Source organism: Macaca fascicularis, chromosome 16 (assembly GCF_037993035.2).
Source record: "Macaca fascicularis isolate 582-1 chromosome 16, T2T-MFA8v1.1".
Taxonomy (NCBI): domain Eukaryota; kingdom Metazoa; phylum Chordata; class Mammalia; order Primates; family Cercopithecidae; genus Macaca; species Macaca fascicularis.
The window spans coordinates 63,138,817-63,157,146 of record NC_088390.1 but is presented as its reverse complement, the minus strand read 5'-3'; the positions used below and the strand labels follow the sequence as shown (position 1 = coordinate 63,157,146).

At 55.1% G+C, this 18,330-nt stretch overlaps 2 protein-coding genes across 19 annotated transcripts in view; both read left to right on the top strand.

The window, feature by feature from the left end:
• Window positions 1-305: 305 nt before the first annotated feature.
• DHX58 (DExH-box helicase 58) lies at window positions 306-11,726 on the top strand. Of its 7 annotated transcripts, none has more exons than XR_012425845.1 (14): window positions 306-394; window positions 1,122-1,290; window positions 1,520-1,721; window positions 2,101-2,291; window positions 3,671-3,787; window positions 4,961-5,087; window positions 5,260-5,451; window positions 7,009-7,262; window positions 7,844-7,993; window positions 8,132-8,247; window positions 9,210-9,400; window positions 9,578-9,925; window positions 10,733-10,829; window positions 11,093-11,726. XR_012425845.1 is itself a non-coding variant. In XM_065532406.1 (13 exons), the coding sequence occupies exons 2-13, from the start codon at window positions 1,123-1,125 to the stop codon at window positions 11,276-11,278; spliced, it is 2,037 nt and encodes a 678-aa protein (XP_065388478.1). In that variant the 5' UTR covers window positions 306-394; window position 1,122; the 3' UTR covers window positions 11,279-11,726. The 7 variants fall into 7 exon arrangements, 3 of the variants coding, with proteins under 3 accessions (XP_065388478.1, XP_073875733.1, XP_065388479.1); XR_012425842.1 differs by having other exon boundaries at window positions 8,086-8,247; XR_012425843.1 differs by lacking the exon at window positions 9,578-9,925.
• A 3,791-nt stretch (window positions 11,727-15,517) lies between these two features.
• LOC101866167 (uncharacterized protein C17orf113) overlaps window positions 15,518-18,330 on the top strand; it is a 67,718-nt gene continuing 64,905 nt past the window's right edge. For 8 of the 12 annotated variants that reach the window (XM_074019606.1, XM_074019603.1, XM_074019598.1 and 5 more), the window contains exon 1: window positions 15,518-15,582. The gene's annotated coding sequence lies outside the window, so the exon portion shown is untranslated. Of the gene's footprint in view, window positions 16,015-18,330 lie in introns of all 12 variants that reach the window. The other 4 variants (XM_074019595.1, XM_074019599.1, XM_074019597.1 and 1 more) reach the window with 1 other exon arrangement.

Genomic DNA, 18,330 nt, shown 5'->3' with positions numbered 1-18,330 from the left:
CCCCCTGCGCAGCCCAGGTCTCACCTGCTCTAGTCGGGCAGACCTACCTGGCTGCAGCCCCCCACCTCTTCCCTCCTCCAGGCTGCTCCTGATCCAGATGCCAGGGCAGCAGGGGTCAGAACCTCCTGACTTAACCTTAACTTGGGTGGACGTGGTTACAACTGACCGCAAAAGGGCCAAAGCATAGAGGATCCCGTAGCAGTGAAAGAGTGCTTCCCTGTTAGCACACATGGGGCTTTTTCTCGGGCAGGGATGGGAGATTCCTAAATCGGCTCAGCTGGCTCCTCCCCTCAGTTTCAGTTTCCATTTCCGATTTCTGCTGTCTGCGCTGAGCACAGCGGCACCAGGCTGAGCTAAACAGGGCCGCCCTGGGCAGGCCTACCTGGTGGTGCAGGTGAGACCTGGGCTGGGCAGGGGGCAGGTGTAGCCTGTGTTACTCCCACCCCCACCTTTTGGCCAGAGCAGTCTCCTGAAGGGTTTTGAGGGTGTCCTCCCCCACCTCCCTCAAGTGTGGTGGAGTCCTGGGCAAAGGGAGGTCTCTGTACCGACCAGTCTGGCCAGGAGTTGGGATGAATGGAGGGGCCAGTGGGTCTGAGTCCCCGGCCATTCCCAGAATGGAGCTGTGGCCCTACCAATGGGAGGTGATCATGCCTGCCACGGCGCTGGCGCAGCGGCAGTACTCGTCCCGGAGTTTGTACTCGCGGCAGTTGGCGATGACTGTTAGCACAAACGGTTCTTTTTTATTGGTTCTTTTTCCCGGGGCGGGGATGGGAGATTCCTAAGTCGGCTCAGCTGGCTCCTTCCCTCAGTTTCAGTTTCCATTTCGGGTCTCTGAGCTGAGCACAGTAGCACTAGGCTGAATTAAGTGGGACTGCCCTGGGCAGACCTACCGACTAGAGCAGGTGAGACCTGGGCTGGGCAGGGGGCAGGTGTAGCCTGTGTTACTCCCGCCTCCCGCTTTTGGGCAGAGCAGAGTCCTGATGGGTTCTGAGGGAGTCCTGCCCCACCTCCTTCAAGTGGGGTGGAGTCCTGGGCAAAGGGAGGTCTCTGCACGAACTGGTCTGGCCAGGAGTTGGGAGGGGTGGAGGGGCCGGTGGGTCTGAGTCCCCTGCTATTCCCAGAATGGAGCTGCGGCCCTACCAGTGGGAGGTGATCATGCCTGCCCTGGAGGGCAAAAATATCATCATCTGGCTGCCCACGGGGGCTGGGAAGACCCGGGCGGCTGCTTATGTGGCCAAGCGGCACCTAGAGACTGTGGATGGCGCCAAGGTGGTTGTATTGGTCAACAGGGTGAGTGGTCTGTCCCTGCCCCACTCCCCCACCACCAAGCAGGGTCTCAGCTCTTCAGGCATCTCTCAGTCCCCGCCAGAACTCCAAAGCTGCTGTGGCCATCCCTAAGCTCACCTGTCTTTCCACCCCGGCTCAGTACCCAGCCATGCCCTGCGGGTCACCTTACCTCCCCCGCACTTCCCTGGCCCCAGATTCAGCTTTCTCTTCCCAGCTCATTCTCCATCTCCAGGTGCACCTGGTGACCCAGCACGGTGAAGAGTTCAGGCGCATGCTGGATGGACGCTGGACCGTGACAACACTGAGTGGGGACATGGGGCCACGTGCTGGCTTTGGCCACCTGGCCCGGTGCCATGACCTGCTCATCTGCACAGCAGAGCTTCTGCAGATGGCACTGACCAGCCCCGAGGAGGAGGAGCACGTGGAGCTCACTGGTGAGGGCCATGGCCAGGAGGAAAAGGATATGCATCTGGGGTACTTCCATCAACCCCAGGGCACCCACTGGAATCAAGGTGTTGGGAGTTTTTGTGGGAGTGGAGGGTTGCCTGTTCACAAAACCCCAGCAGACACTCTAGTAGAAACAGGCCGGGCTATAGTATAGGATCTTAGACAAGTCCCTTCCCCAGCTGAGCCTCGGTTTACTAATCTGTGAAATGGAGAGAAATCATCCCTGCCTGGCTCTCCATCCTGGGACACAGCTGCAAGTCGGGAAGGGAAGAAGGAATTCTTAGACTATTGTGGGGACTACCTGAAAGCTGATGGGAGGAAGGGCTTTGCAAACACAGGTCACAGCCTTCCTCCCTGTGCCCTCAGCCTTCTCCCTGATCGTGGTGGATGAGTGCCACCACACGCACAAGGACACTGTCTACAACGTCATCATGAGCCGGTACCTAGAACTTAAACTCCAGAGGGCACGGCCCCTACCCCAGGTGCTGGGTCTCACAGCCTCCCCAGGCACTGGCGGGGCCTCCAAGCTCGATGGGGCCATCGACCACGTCCTGCAGGTCAGCCTGGCCCCTGTGGGCCTCCCACTGCCAGACCCACCAGGGACTTCCCTCCCTCCCTCCCTCCCTGCCTGCCTGCCTGCCCTGCCACTACCCCATCCCCACCAGTCCTACCAGGCTCTCCATGGCAGTGTCTGGCCCCTTCCTCGCCTAAGATCCAGCCTCCAATGGTTTCTTATGGCACAAAGAATTAACTCCCAACTCTACTATGGTTTACAAAGTTCCACATGATCTATCTCTCCACCTCATTTCCTGCGCCCTCCCTGTTGTAGCTCATCCTACAGCTACACTGGCCTGCCTTCTGCATCTTGAACATGCAGGGCTTGTTCCCATCTCGTGACCTTTGCACTTACCGTTTCTTTTGCCTGGAATGCCCTTCCCTTTGAACTTTACCTGCTGCTTCCTCCTTGTCATTCATTGAACAGCTTAATGCCAGCTCTTGAAAGTCCTCCCTGATCACCCCCTCTGCTCTCCGTCATGTCATCCAGTGCTATCCTCTTCAGAGCTTGTTAACGTGCTCTGCAAGGTTCTATTCTTTTTTTTTTTTTTTTTGGAACAGAGTCTCACTCTATCGCCCAGGCTAGAGGGCAGTGGCATGATCTTGGCTCCTTGTAACCTCCGCCTCCCAGGTTTAAGTGATTCTCCTGCCTCAGCCTCCCGAGTAGCTGGGATTACAGGCGCATACTACTATGCCCAACTAATTTTTTGTATTTTTAGTAGAGATGAGGTTTCACCATGTTGGCCATGCTAGTCTCAAACTCCTGACCTCGTGATTCTCCCATCTCGGCCTCCCAAAGTGCTGGGATTACAGGCATGAGCCACCATGCCCAGCCTCTTTTTTTTTTTTTTTCTTGAGACCGAGTCTCACTTTGTCAGCCAGGTTGGAGTGCAGTGGCACGATCTTGGCTCACTGCAACCTCCACCTCCCGAGTTCAAGTGATTCTTCTGTCTCAGCCTCCTGAGTAGCTGGGACTACAGACGTGTGCCAGCATGCTTGGCTAATTTTTGTACTTTTAGTAGAGATGAGGTTTCACCATGTTGGCCAGGCTGGTCTCAAACTCCTCACCTCAGGTGATCCGCCCGCCTTGGCCTCCCAAAGTGCTGGGATTATAGGCGTGAGCCACCGCACCTGGCCGGTTCTATTATTATTTACTGGTTTATTATCTGTCTCTCCAACTCCAATCTGAGTTCCTTTGTATCCCCAGTGCCTAGAACAAGACTGGCAGAGAGAGGGCGAGCAATATTTGAGTAGACGAATGCCCACACCCGCAATGGCCCACACTGTCCTGTCCTCAGCTGGGATCCATCCTGCCCCAAAGGTTTGCCCATTGTCCCCACAGACCCTCCCTTTCCAGTAAAGTCCTCTCTGTTGCCCCCAGCTCTGTGCCAACTTGGACACGTGGTGCATCATGTCACCCCAGAACTATCGCCCCCGGCTGCAGGAGCACAGCCAACAGCCTTGCAAACAGTACAACCTCTGCCACAGGCGCAGCCAGGTATGTAGGGGCAGGGACACGGTGAGAGCGGGAGCTGGTGTCAAGTTAGGACACCTAGGCTTGGGCCCTGACTCCGCCCTCACAGGCTCTGTGACTTCAGGTCACTTGCTATGTATCTGAGCCTCAATTTCTCCTTTCTGTGAAATGGGGCAGATACAGCCCATGCCCACAGCCTGCTCTTTGGATTGACTCAGAAGGCACCGCCGGTGTCTGTCACAGCACTGACATGCTGGGGAGTGCTCTAGAAACCAGAGAGCAGGGATACTTTGTGCTGAGGCTCTACTGAGCCCTCTCCAGTATGGACACGGCCTGGTGTCTGCTATGACTGGACTGGACAAGGACTAGGTGTCAGGTCCATAACTACACCAAATGTTACATTTGGGGTCAGGTTTGAGCCCACACCGTGGTCTGGAGGGAGGGAGTGAGGGAGCAGATAGCTGAAAGAACACTTGGGGGGCCATAGGCAGGTGAAATGTAGTTTTATTCAGCAGCTCTCTCAGCAGCAGCTCTCTCACACTGTCCACCTTTATCTGGGCTGTGTGCTCTGGCTCTGTGGCTCCTGCTGCCCCCACACCTGCAGCTGCACTCCCTGGCCTGCAAGGCCAGCTCTGTCAGGGTCAGCAGCTTAACTCTTTCCCTCTGGGCACAAGCTGGTTCCCGGCTCCCCACTGCCCACCTTCAAGGCGACCGGCCCTCCCTTACAGGAATTAGTAGCATTATTCTCTCTCTGGGCATGCCAGCGTGCCCTGCCGTGCCGAGCTGAACCGAGCCCCATGCACAGCGTCAGCAGGGCAGTTATACCTTCTACTGACAGTAGAGTCCAGTATGAACTTACACAAACAGGTTACATAGCAAGTGGAGTATGTGCCTGCCCCCTAAACTCGCTGAGTCACTCTGGCCCGGATGTCCGCCTCAGCCTATTCCTTGACCAAGGCACATCCATGTACCTTACACTAGGCATCACCGTGCCCAGGCCAAAGGGTAAGAGCACATCGTGGGTGAGACAGGGCAGGACTCCTTCACACTCCAGCCGGCCTCCCTCTGGAGCTCATCCCTCAGCTTAGACAGATGGCTGAGGCAGTCGCAGCGTGCTACACGCCGGGGTCAGCACCCCCACTGGGTGCCCATCCTCCAGTGTGTATGGGAATCCCCTCCAACTCTCTTCTTGCCCAGGATCCGTTTGGGGACTTGCTGAAGAAGCTCATGGACCAAGTCCACGACCACCTGGAGATGCCTGAGTTGAGCCGGAACTTTGGGACGCAGATGTATGAGCAGCAGGTGGTGAAGCTGAGCGAGGCTGGTGAGAGGGACAGCCCCTCAGGCGGAGGCGAAGATGCTGGAGGAGTCAGGGGCGGGGCCTGCCTGGGCGGAGGCCTAGCCACTCCAGGGGCGGAGTCTGAGTGGGAGGGCCCTATGGGGCGGGACAGGGGCGGGGCTGTGGGCCGCTCAGACACTATGCCCTCTGCCCGCAGCGGCTTTGGCCGGGCTCCAGGAGCAGCGGGTGTACGCACTTCACCTGAGGCGCTACAATGACGCGCTGCTCATCCATGACACCGTCCGCGCCGTGGATGCCCTGGCTGCGCTGCAGGATTTCTATCACAGGGAGCACGTCACTAAAACCCAGATCCTGTGTGCCGAGCGCCGGCTGCTGGCCCTGTTCGATGGTGAGGGGCAGGAGGGGGATTCCGGCCCGGGGGTGATGGGACCTGGATGCGAGGTCAGAGGCCAGGGCACAGGGGACAAGGTCAGGTGGGAAGGTGCCCGCGAGGATACTGGTGGAGACCCTATTTTTCTAACCAAAATCCAAGGCCATGGGTAGGACTGATTTGTTTCCTCGTTTGTGAAGGTTTTTGCATAGTTGTTAAAATTAATTCACATTGTTGACTTTTTTTTTTTAAACAGTCGGGGTCTTGCTCTATTGCCCAGGCTAGAGGACAGTTGTGCAATCACAGCTCACTGCAACCTCGACTTAATGGGCTCAAGTAATTCTCACCCTTCAGCCTCCCAAGTAGTTAGGACTATAGGTGGGCACCACCACTCCCAGCTAATTAAAAATTTTTTTTTTGTAGAGGCGGAGTCTCACTTTGTTGCCCAGGCTGGTCTAACTCCTGGGCTCAAGTGATCCTCCTGCCTCTGCCTCCCAAAGTGCTGGGATTACGGTGTGAGCCACTGCGCCTGGCCCAGATTTTTTAAAAACATTAGTTAGGAGTGGTTCCTTTAGACTGGGAGAGTGAGGCTGAAAGTCAGAGGGTGAAATTTAAGGTTGCAAATCTCAGCACAGGCTGGGGCTCAAGAGATCTGGGTAGCAGAGGTCAGAGTGAAAAGCTCAAGGGTCATCCTGGTCACTGGGAAGAAGAGGGTTCTAGTCTGAGGTTCTGTACTGTGTGACCCTGGTGTGAGGCTGGCCTTGAGAGTGGGCTTGGTAGGAGGCATCCTTTTTGTTTGTTTGTTTGTTTGTTTGAGAAGGAGTCTTGCTCTGTTGCCCAGGCTGGAGTGCAATGGCACTATCCCAGCTCACTACAACCTCCCCCTCCTGGGTTCAAGCGATTCTCCTGCCCTAGCCACCGGAGTAGCTGGGATTACAGGTGTGCATCACCATGCCCAGCTAATTTTTAGTAGAGACAGGGTTTCACCATATTGGTCAGGCTGGTCTCGAACTCCTGACCTAGGTGATCCGCTCACCTCACCCTCCCAAAGGGCTGGGATTACAGGCGTGAGCCAATGCACCTGGCCAGGGCATCCTTAAATGTATTCTTGGTGCTGCTGTGGGGGAGTTGAGCAGGAGCTCCATCCTTCCACCACCCCCACCTTCTGCATTCCTGCAGTCCTATTCCTGTGAGAACCTCCTCCGCCAGTGCCCTCCCCACTCCAAGATCTGAATCCTCTGCCTCTGTCTGGGGCTTTTCTTTCTTTCTCCCTTCTTTCTTTCTTCTTTCTTTCTTTCTTTCTTTCTTTCTTTCTTTCTTTCTTTCTTTCTTTCTTTCTTTCTTTCTTTCTTTTCTCTCTTTCTCTCTCTCTTTCTCTCTTTCTTCTTCTTTTTTTTTTTCAGACAGTCTCACTCTGTTACACAGTACACAGTCTGGAGTGCAGTGATGCAATCATAGCTCTTTTCAGCCTTGACCTCCTGGGCTCAAGCAATCCTTCTGCCCTCAGCCTCCCAAGTGTCTCGGACTACAGACATGTGCCACTACACCCGGCTAACATTTTGGGGTTTTCAACAGGCCATAAGAATGTGCTGGCCCACCTGGCAACTCATGGCCCAGAGAATCCAAAACTGGAGATGCTGGAAAAGATCCTGCAAAGGCAGTTCAGGAGCTCTGACAGCCCCCGGGGTATCATCTTCACCCGCACCCGCCAGAGCGCACACTCCCTCCTGCTCTGGCTTCAGCAGCAGCCGGGCCTGCAGACTGTGGACATTCGGGCCCAGCTACTGATTGGGGCTGGGAACAGCAGCCAGAGCACCCACATGACCCAGGTGTGGGCTTCGGGGAAAGATGCTGGCACTGCGGGGGGGATTCCATAGGAGAGAAGTGTGGGGAACAGGGTCTTTGGCACAGAGGGGTGGAGGCAGGGAGAACTGGTGGAAAGAGAAGGTTGACTGTCCCCAGGCAGAGGGGCAAGGAGCTAGGGGAGAGAGGCAGACACTGACATCCCCAGTGCTGAAGCCTCTCCCAGTCTGGGGGTCCCTGGGTGCAGAAGGGTGGGCATAGGGGTCTGTAGGTCTGTAGGGAAAGAGGTGGGTGATGTAGTTCCTCAGGGCAGAGGATCAGGTCTGGGGTCCCTTGCAGGAGAAGGCTATGGCTTGGGAGTTTTTCCTAGACTAGAGGGGTAGGGAGCCTTAGGAGTCCCTAGGGAAGACAGGGGTTGGACAGTTATCTGGGAAGATGGGCAAGATCCTGGGGGTACCTGGGGATAAAGATGGGATTCAAGTACTCCAGGGAGATGGACCAAGATTAGGAGTGAGGGCTGAATCAGGAGAGACTACTCTGGCAGGTGGAGTCAGCCTGAGCCACCTCATGTACCAGCCTCTTTTTCCTCCCTGCCCTTCCCCTGCAGAGGGACCAGCAAGAAGTAATCCGGAAGTTCCGAGATGGAACCCTGAACCTTCTGGTGGCCACGAGCGTGGCAGAGGAGGGGCTGGACATCCCGCAGTGCAACGTGGTGGTGCGCTATGGGCTCCTGACCAATGAAATCTCCATGGTCCAGGTACTCACACAATTCCTTCCACTTGGGCACCCTTATAGGATCCTGTGTGGGGCCCCAGCCCCACTCAGGACACCCCTTGTCTCCCTTCCCAGGCCAGGGGCCGTGCCCGGGCCGATCAGAGTGTGTACTCGTTTGTAGCAACTGAGGGTAGCCGGGAGCTGAAGCGGGAGCTGATCAACGAGGCGCTGGAGATGCTGATGGAGCAGGCAGTGGCTGCTGTGCAGAAGATGGACCAGGCCGAGTACCAGGCCAAGGTCTGCAGGCGGCCTGCATGCCCTGTGGGAGGGATGGGGAGGAGACAGCCCCTCCCTGGCAGGTTTCTGACTGCACACATATGTCCCCCTGTCCCCTCTATATCTCAGGGCTAACTTTGCCCACCTAGGGAAGGTTTGGATAGAGGCCAGGGGTGGGGCTGCCAGGGAAGGCAGTACCTGGACTCCAGAAGGCCTTAGGAGCAGGCCTTGTCCAAGGCTTTTTATTTATCCTTGCCATGAGATACTTTATGTATCTGGAAGAGCTGCATTACAGCCCTCCTGGAACCAGGCAGAGGGGACAAGATAAGTCCACGTGCAGAAGATAAGCCCAGAACTAGGACTTATATCATTGGTTTCCCTGAGGCAGGGCCACCACCATCCTGCCTTGTCCAGGGTGCTCCCTGTTGTCCCAGCATAATTGTTAATGATGCCCCATGACAGATTCACAGAAGCAGCTTTACCCAAAATCCTTCAAGATTGAGCAGGAAAACTTATCCCTCCCACTGTTGCCTCCCACTACCCACACTGTTGTTCTCCACAGCTGCTTTTTTTTCCCCGAGACGGAGTCTCACTCTGTCACCCAGGCTGGAGTGCAGTGGCACAATCTCCGCCTCCTGGGCTCAAGCAATTCTCCTGCTTCAGCCTCCTGAGTAGCTGGGATTACAGGTGTGCACCACCATGCCCGGCTAATTTTTGTCTTTTTGGTAGAGATGGGGTTTCGCCATGTTGCCCAGGCTGGTCTCGAACTCCTGACCTTGTGATCCACCCTCCTTGGCCTCCCAAAATGCTGGGATTACAGGCATGAGTCACTGCACCCAGCAATAGAGCTTCTTTTAAGCTCCAGGGAGGGTTAAGGAAAGTCTCTTCCTGGTACAAATTATCTTAGGTCTTTGGGACCCCTTTGTCCCCCAAGGAACGTTCTCTTAGGCCCCAGTCATGCCTGGTGTCCCCTCCCACCCCAGATCCAGGATCTGCAGCAGGCAGCCCTGACCAAGCGGGCGGCCCAGGCAGCCCAGCGGGAGAGCCAGAGGCGGCAGTTCCCAGTGGAGCACGTGCAGCTACTCTGCATCAACTGCATGGTGGCTGTGGGCCATGGCAGCGACCTACGGAAGGTGGAGGGCACCCATCATGTCAACGTGAACCCCAACTTCTCGTGAGACCTGTGGAAGGGGCTATCGGGATGGGGGCGTGGGATGGGGGACTGGGAATCCTTCCCATCCAGACAGTGCTTTGAAGCTTTGGAAAGCTAAAGAGCATTATAGCAAGTACTTATTCTGCATTTTCACAATAATCTGGTTAGACAGGTTTTATCCCTGTCTCCATTTTACAGGCAAGGAAATAGAGGCTCAGAGAGGCTACGTGACTTGCCCAAGTTCCCACAGCCACTATCTGGTTGAGCAAGAACTGGAATTCAGGATACTAAGTGTCAAAAGACCACACACTGACCCTCTGGTCCTACCTACTCCGAGGATATCAAGAGAGCTTGGCCATCCCTGAGCCATCCCCCATCCTCTGTCTCCTAGACAGTAACCTTCCCCCATCCTCCATCCATTCATTATGTCACCCTCTGTGTTCCAGGCCACTGTGCCAAGGATCTTCACACAGGTTTTCTCAATTGAGGAGGTCGCATTTTAGCTAGGTCTCAATGGGTCTGGTTTGAATTTGAGCGAATGAGAAGGTAACCACGGAGGGCCGGGCGCGGTGGCTCACGCCTGTAATTCCAACACTTTGGGAGGCCGAGGTGGGTGGATCACTTGAGGTTAGGAGTTCAAGACCAGTCTGGCCAACATGGTGAAACCCCTTCTCTACTAAAAAAAAAAATACAAAAATTAGCTGGGCCTGATGGCCCATGCTTGTAATCCCAGCTACTTGGGTAGCTGAGGCACGAGAATCGCTTGAACCCAGGAGGCAAGCCAAGATTGCACTACTGCACTCCAGCCTGGGCAATAGAGTGAGACTCTGCCCTTAAAAAAAAAAAAAAAAAAAAAAAAAAAAAAAAAGGTGCCAGTTGACCTGAATGGAAGGGAGTGTGAATAATGAGATTTAGAAAGAGACAGAGTAGCCCATGGAAGATCTTAAAGGTCAGGTGGGTAAGTGTAGCCTTTATCCAGGAGGTTCCTCTTAGGAATCTTGGATAGATTTTAAGGAACAGAGTGTCAGGGCAGATTTATATTTTTAGATCACTCTAGCAGTTGGTGGAAGGATGGCTTGGGATTGGGAGTAAGAATGGAGGCAGAGAGACCTATTAGGAGACTGTGAGACCAGGTAACCAATGCTGAGGCTTGAACCTGGGCACAAGAGAACATGCGATGGAGGCCACACAGGTAGAACTCACTGAAGACTGGATTTCCTGGCCTGGGAAGTCTGTGCCTCTTGACCAGCAGGAAGGCCCAAGGTCCAGGCAGAGGCTTGGCCGGCAGGAGGGCATGAGATCTGGGGCTGAGGAGGGTCAATGAGGGCTGTAGCCACTCCCCTTCCTCTCCAGGATCTACTATAACGTCTCCAGGGATCCTGTGGTCATCAACAAAGTCTTCAAGGACTGGAAACCTGGGGGTGTCATCAGCTGCAGGAACTGTGGGGAGGTAAGAGCTTGGGCCATGTCCCAGGCCCCAGAGTCCTCAGCCCCAGTCTTCAGAGGCCCTCAGGGAGCCCTCACTAGGACACAGGAGACAGTCCCACCCCATGGCCTCCAGTCTGAAGAGGGAGGTACAGCCCCTGCCTAAGGGAGCCCATAGTCTGTGACATCTCAGGTGGGAGGAAAGGCCCTGTATTCAGGGAATTCCAACTTGAGAGAAGCCCAGTCTGAGGCCAGAGACCCAGACCCTACACTGTCTGTCACCTCCAGATCTGGGGACTGCAGATGATCTACAAGTCAGTGAAGCTGCCAGCGCTGAAAGTCCGCAGCATGCTGCTGGAGACCCCTCAAGGGCGGATCCAGGCCAAAAAGTGGTCCCGCGTGCCCTTCTCCGTGCCTGACTTTGACTTCCTGCAGCATTGTGCCCAGAACCTTTCGGACCTCTCCCTGGACTGAGCACCTCGTTGCTGCAGTACCCAGTTCGGGCTGTAGGGGGCGGGAGAGTCCGCAGCAGCCGTCATCTTTCCCGGGACACAGCCTGGTCCAGGCCCCTCCTTCCTGAATCGCCAGCTGTGGGCATCAGGCCCACCAGCCACAGAGGAGTCCTGGGCACCCTGGCTTAGGCTCCCACAACGGGGAAACAACTGGAGGGCCAGAGCTCAGCCCAGACCTACCCTGCACACACATAGACACTTTCATATGCACTGGATGGAGTTAGGGAAACTGAGGCAAAATAATTTGCCATACTGTACTCAGAATCACGACATTCCTTCCCTACCAAGGCCACTTCTATTTTTTGAGGCTCCTCAAAAAAGTAAATGAAAAAATGGGATAGAAAATGCATGGTATCTTAATTTTGTTGAAATACAATTGGTAGAAAATAAACTGCGTGTATAGTGTGCAATTGGGTACTTTTTTTTATTTTATTTTATTTTTTTTGAGACGGAGTCTCGCTCTGTCACCCAGGCTGGAGTGCAGTGGCCGGATCTCAGCTCACTGCAAGCTCCGCCTCCCGGGTTCACGCCATTCTCCTGCCTCAGCCTCCCGAGTAGCTGGGACTACAGGCGCCCGCCACCTCGCCCGGCTAGTTTTTTGTATTTTTTAGTAGAGACGGGGTTTCACCGTGTTAACCAGGATGGTCTCGATCTCCTGACCTTGTGATCCGCCCGTCTCGGCCTCCCAAAGTGCTGGGATTACAGGCTTGAGCCACCGCGCCCGGCCTGGGTACTTTTTTTTTTTTTTTTTTTTTTGAGCCTGAGTTTCACTATTGTTGCCCAGCCTGGAGTACAGTCGCACGATCTTGGCTCCCTGCAACCTCTACCTCCTGAGTTCAAGTGATTCTCCTGCCTCAGCCTCCCAAGTAACTGAGATTACAGGTGCCCACCACCATGCCCAGCTAATTTTTTGTATTTTTAGTAGAGATGGGGTTTTACCATGTTGGCCAGGTTGGTCTCAAACTCCTGACCTCACGCGATCTCCCTGCCTCAGCCTCCCAAAGTGCTGAGATTACAAGCATGAGTTACCATGCCTGGCCTGGATACGTTTTAACATGCATATCCTCCACAATCAAGATAATGAACATAGCCATCACCTTCAAAATGTCCTGTTTCTTCCAGTGGAATTTTCTTTTTTTTTTTTTGAGACGGAGTCTAGCTCTGTTGCCCAGGCTGGAGTGCAATGGCCGGATCTCAGCTCACTGCAAGCCCCGCCTCCCGGGTTCACGCCATTCTCCTGCCTCAGCCTCCCGAGTAGCTGGGAGTACAGGCGCCCGCCACCTCGCCCGGCTAATTTTTTTTGTATTTTAGTAGAGACGGGGTTTCACCGTGTTAGCCAGCATGGTCTCGATCTCCTGAACTCGTGATCCGCCCGTCTCGGCCTCCCAAAGTGCTGGGATTACAGGCTTGAGCCACCGTGCCCGGCCTCCAGTGGAATTTTCAAAGAACAACAAAAGTTTCCTGGTGCCCCAGTGCAATCCATACCTCTGGCTCTTCCCCATAAAATGACCTGCTTTGTGGTAATTTTTAGTGTTAAAAGTGTTTGGTTTTTTTGAGACAGTCTCACTCTGTCGCCCAGGCTGGAGTGCAGTGGCGAGATCTCAGCTCACTACAACCTCTGCCTTTGGGGCTCAAGTGATCCTCCTGCCTCAGCCTCTCAAGTAGCTGGGACTACAGGTGCCCACCACCATGCCTGGCTAATTTTTGTATTTTTGGTAGAGACAGGGTTTCACCACATTGCCCAACAGGCTGGTCTCAAACTCCTGAGCTCAGGTGATCCACCCACCTTGGCCTCTTAAAGTGCTGGGATTACATGCATGAGCCACTGGGCCCGGCCTTGTGTTTTTTTGTTTTTGTTCTTATTTTGTTTTTGAGACGGGGACTCGCTCTGTTCCTGCTGGAGTGCCATAGTGCAATCATGGCTCACTTCAGCCTCGGCCTCCCAGGCTCAAGAAATCCCCCCACTTCAACCTCCCTGGTACCTTGGACTACAGATGTACCACACCTAATTTTGGGGGGTTAGAGAGGCAGTGTACAGACAAGGTCTCACTATGTTGCTTAGGCTGGTCTCCAACTCCTGGGCTCAGGTGATCCTCCCAAAGTGCTGGGATCACAGGCATGAGCCACTGTGCCTGACCTAGTGTTAAAAGTTTTAGGCCAGGCGCGGTGGCCCATGATTCCAGCACTTTGGGAGACTGAGGCAGGCAGATCACCTGAGGTCAGGAGTTTGAGACCAGCCTGGCCATTACAGTGAAAGCCCATCTCTACTAAAAATTACAAAAATTAGCCTCGGCCGGGCGCGGTGGCTCAAGCCTGTAATCCCAGCACTTTGGGAGGCCGAGACGGGCGGATCACGAGGTCAGGAGATCGAGACCATCCTGGCTAACATGGTGAAACCCCGTCTCTACTAAAAAATACAAAAAACTAGCCGGGCGAGGTGGCGGGCGCCTGTAGTCCCAGCTACTGGGGAGGCTGAGGCAGGAGAATGGCGTAAACCCGGGAGGCGGAGCTTGCAGTGAGCTGAGATCCGGCCACTGCACTCCAGCCTGGGCGGCAGAGCGAGACTCCGTCTCCAAAAAAAAAAAAAAAAAAAAAAAAAAAAAAATTAGCCTCGCGTAGTGGTGGGCCCCTGTAATCCCAGCTACTCAGGAAGCTCAGGCAGGAGACTCGCTTGAACCTGGGAGACGGAGTTTGCAGTGAGCCGAGGTCGTGCCACTGCACTCCAACCTGGGTGACAGAGTAAGACTCCGTCTCAAAAAAAAAAAAGTTTTAAACACTCCTTTTTAATAGCTCTCCTAAGCCTTATTCATAAAGAGTATCAACAGTCTAAACTTGAGGCCCATCAAGAGTGTGAGGGATTCCTGCTCCCCCTACCCCATAATAGCTTCCAACCCCAATGTTCCCCTCTCTACCGTCACTTAACCCTCAGGTCATCTCCCCTAGGCTGGGGAGAGGCTGAGATCCAGGATTTGAGGGGTGGGCTCAGGTAGGCATAGGGGTGGGGAAAATTACAAAGGCCTAAATTTTCTGTTCTCATTTTAACAAGAAAGAAAAAGAAAGGCAAGATCTAGGTTGCTTCATCAGGGAAAGGGCTATTTCTGTAGTAAAAGGCCCAGCAGGCAGGAGGCACCTTCAAGAGGAAGGGAGGGGGACAGGGCAGAGATTGGAGAGCAGGATGGCAGTCCTTCCTGCCGTCTACCCTCCTTCCCTCCTGCTACATCCTTGGTTCTGTCCCCAGGTGGATGCGAAATGCACCCTCTCTTCTCCTAGCATTTTCTTTTTTCTGTAGGCCTCTTGTCTGAGGGAGGGCTGAAATTCCAGCTCCAGTCTTTTTGGCTACCATCTCCCATAGACAGTGTACCCCTCTTTCCCAAGGCCCCCTTCCTCCTCCTCTCCGAGTGTCCTTGGCCCTGGATGCAGGAGTCTCCTTCCTCCTCCCTCCTGTCCCATCTCCAGCTGCCTCCCCCCCGGGGAGAGTTGCTCCTCCGCTCCCCACTTTGCCTTCAGTTAGTATACTGCCTGCCAGCAACGTGCCTTTTACAGGTCAATAAAATTAGCGACAGGGGGCAGAGGGAGGGGGCAGGGGCTCAGGGGTGCTAAGCTCAACGGCCTTGAATGTGGCTAGACTCACGGAGTCAGGACGCCTGTCATTCCAGGGCTAAACAGTGACAGCTGGGGGACCTGGGCTGGCGCTGGGGGCGGAGGAGGGGCTGTGTGGCAGGGAGAGAGATGGGCTGAGGATAAAGATGGTCTGGGTGCCTAATGGCCCCCTCAGCGGCCTAAGCCCCTACACAGCTGAGCCCTGGAGAGGGCACCCTACCTTTAGAGGCGTGTCCCGTCTCACACCCACCCTGCCAGGCCCGAAGAGCTCAGATGGAAGGGGACTCAGGCCAGGAGAGGTTTCTGAGCTTTCTTCTTCGTGTGAGGGGTCTTTATATGAAGTCACCGGCTCCAGGGCATCTGGGCAAGGCTGTCTGAAGCCGGGGATTTCCACCCATCCCCCGCACCCCCCCGGAGTCCTAACTTCCCAGCCTTCAGAACTCGAGCTCCGGGTCCTCCCTGTGGCCCAGATGCTTCCCCGGGGCGTCCCACCTGAATGAGCCCGCGCACCCCACCGGCGGGGCCTCGAGGAGGGGCCGGCCTGGCTCCCCCTCCCAGCCCCGCCCCTGCCCCGCCGGGCCCCGCCCCTCCCGGCCAGCCCGACACGCAGCGTTCCCAGCCAGGCGAGAGCAGGTGGCCGCGGCGGGCTCCGTCTCTGCCCCGCAGGTAAGACGGCGACGCGGGCTGGTCCACACCGAGGACCTCGAGGGCAGCGCGGGAGAACGAGGCAGCCCCTTCCACCTGTCCGGTCCTCTCGCCTCAAAATTGGGGGACCCCAAGGGACAGTGAGGATATCCCTATCTCGGCTCTGCGCGCCGACGTTGGGCATCTGCTGGGCGGGACTGAACTCTGGGGCAGTTAGAGGGTCCTGGCTCGTTATCCCTGATACCAGGCGGGCTCCAAAGGATGGATAAGAAAGAGCCGGGCATTAGACACCCAGCTTTCTGGGTGTCTAGGTTGGGGATGGTGACGACCGGGCTCCGGAGTAAGGAACCTCGTTGACTGAGAGTGCGCCATGCCTCATCCAAGGGCAGCCTCTTCCCCACCATAGAGGGTGATGGCTTGACCCAAACGGCTTCTGTTCTGTGGGCTAATGAGGTAAGAGCCGCCGCATAGCCGAGCTGGGGCCTGGGTTTTCTAATGAGCCCCAAGGCATCTGCATCATTTATTTACATCTGGGTACAGGGGAGTGAGCGGGGGATTACCCCATGGCCTAGGGAACCCAGAAAGTCTGGGTACTCAGTAGATCTTTTCTGTGTCTGTGTCACAGACCTAGCTGGGGAAGATGATCGCAGATGTTGCCTTATTGTAGACAGGAGAGCATTTGCACCCTCCGTGTTGAGATTTGAGCTGTAGGAAAGGGGTCCTGCCTCCCAGGACCTCGAGGAAGGCTTCCTGGAAGAGGAGGACCTGGGCTGACAGCTTGAATGTGATGCTCAGAGCTCTGAGCCTCTAAGGAGAGGCAGCCTTTGGGTCTTGGTGCTGGGTTGAGGTAGAGCAGAGGACCCTGGGTTGTAGAACAAAGGGAAGTCAGGACATTGCCGTCTGGGTCCAGCTAGGACCCTGGGGACCTTCCTGAGATCATCATAAGCCTTTGGACAGACACGGGTGACAATGGGGGGAGGGGGGCTTCCTTGTCTGTCTACATTCCCCATTCCATTGCCTTATTCCACCACACAAACCATCAGAGGCAGAAGGTCATTCTCATATCTGACCTTCATCCCTTCTGGGTCCGTGCCAGCTTCTTGCTTCTGGGAGGCCATGTGCTCTAGTGGAAAGAGTAGGGGCTTTGCGGTCAGTTAGAGCTGAGTTCTAACACCTCTACCTACTGCGTGACCTTGAACGAGTTTCTTAACCTCTTTGAGTTCACTTCCTCACCTGTAAAATGGGGATAATAGTAGAACCCACCTCATAGGGTGGCTGCAAGGATTAAATGAGGGTACACATGTAGAGCGCTTAGTACAGTGCCTGGCGCCTGGCGAGCGCTCAGAAAGTACAAGTGTCCCCTCATGTGTCGGACAGCAAAGCCGATCTGCAGGGGTGAGGGCAAGCAGGGGAGGGGGGAGTGGAAGGGTTTTTTTTTTTTGTTTTTGTTTTTTTTTAAGCTAAGCTTGGCTAGAATGAGTGCCATTTACTGCATGCCCCCCGACCAGCCCCTTCCCCCTGCTGGCTCCTGGATCTCTGGACCTATCTGGGCTGCCCAAGGCCCCTCACCTCCTCCTCTTTTAGTCACCTTGTTTGTGTTGGCTTGTGTCTCTGTAGGGGGGAGACAGTCCCCCCTCCCCCCCCCAAGGAAGGGACCAGTGCTAGCAGGAGCTCACTTGGGCCTGTGCCTCAGTGGAACAAGCTCTGGCTTGGAGATCCAACCTGAAAAAAATGCCCTCTTGTCATCACAACTCTGCCCTCCCCACCTCCAGAAATCCACAAGTTGGGATCAATCCGCACTAAATTTTTCCAGGAAGAAAAACAATACAAGTGACTGAAAGTCCTGTTTGGGGATTGTCCAAGCTGTCCTCCAATGGAAGAAGGGCTTCAGGCCCTGGCCTGATCTCTAGGCTGCCAGGGAAGGCTGAGTTCAGTAGCACCCTTAAACCTGGGCAAGGGAGGGAGTGCCCATGCCCTAAGCTGGGGGCTTTCAAAGGCTCCACTCTGGCCCTCCTGCTGCCAGTCCTCTCCCTGTGGGATGAGGCATCAGCAGGGCCGAGGGGATAAGACTGTGAGTCCCCTCCAAGACCACATTCTCCATACCTGTGACTCTGGAGGTCCCTGCCCAGATGGTCACCATCTGGCTCCCAGCCCATGCCATCCTCTTCCCTGGGTCTGTCCGCCTCAGGATAGGTTATGTCAATAGTGTGTGCACCCCTAGGGACAGTGAAGGGACTCTATTTGCAGGGGCTGTGGATGGAGCTAGGACAGGAGGCTGGGTGTCCTTATACATGCACGAGAGTCCTTTGTGGTGCAGACAGGACCTGGCAGCAGGGAGTGGGTGGCCAGGGTGCGAGTGGAGCTGTCTCCTCTGCACAGAGCCGTTCTGATGCGTAAAGCTCAGGAGGCAGACAAATCCAAATTTGCATCTGGTCCTCCAGGTTGTTAGTGAAGGTGTATTTGTCAGGGTGAGAGGTTAGAACATATTTCACAGTTTGCTGGTTTGATTTATAACTTTTAAACATTTAGACATATGTCTGTGGGTCGCCATTTATCCCCTTGCCCCAGGCCCTGTGAGTGTTCCAGGTGGGCCTGGCTGGGCCTGTGACTTCAGCTGCCATTTGGTTAATTCCTTCCCCACTCTCCCTGTCCCCCAGTAGAACAGCACCCCCATAAAACCGGGCTTAGAACATGCTTACCTGGACCAGGAAGGAGTTTCAAGGTGAAATGAAGATTGTCAGTTGTCACCAACAAGCAGTTCCCCCGTGG

Coding starts and splice junctions, on each gene's coding strand:
- DHX58 (XM_065532406.1), top strand. CDS start 1,123: ATGGAGCTGCGGCCCTACCAGTGGGAGGTGATCATGCCTGCCCTGGAG. Junction 8,248..9,209: donor AGGCCGAGTACCAGGCCAAG/GTCTGCAGGCGG, acceptor CTCCCACCCCAG/ATCCAGGATCTGCAGCAGGC. Junction 9,401..10,732: donor AACGTGAACCCCAACTTCTC/GTGAGACCTGTG, acceptor CTTCCTCTCCAG/GATCTACTATAACGTCTCCA.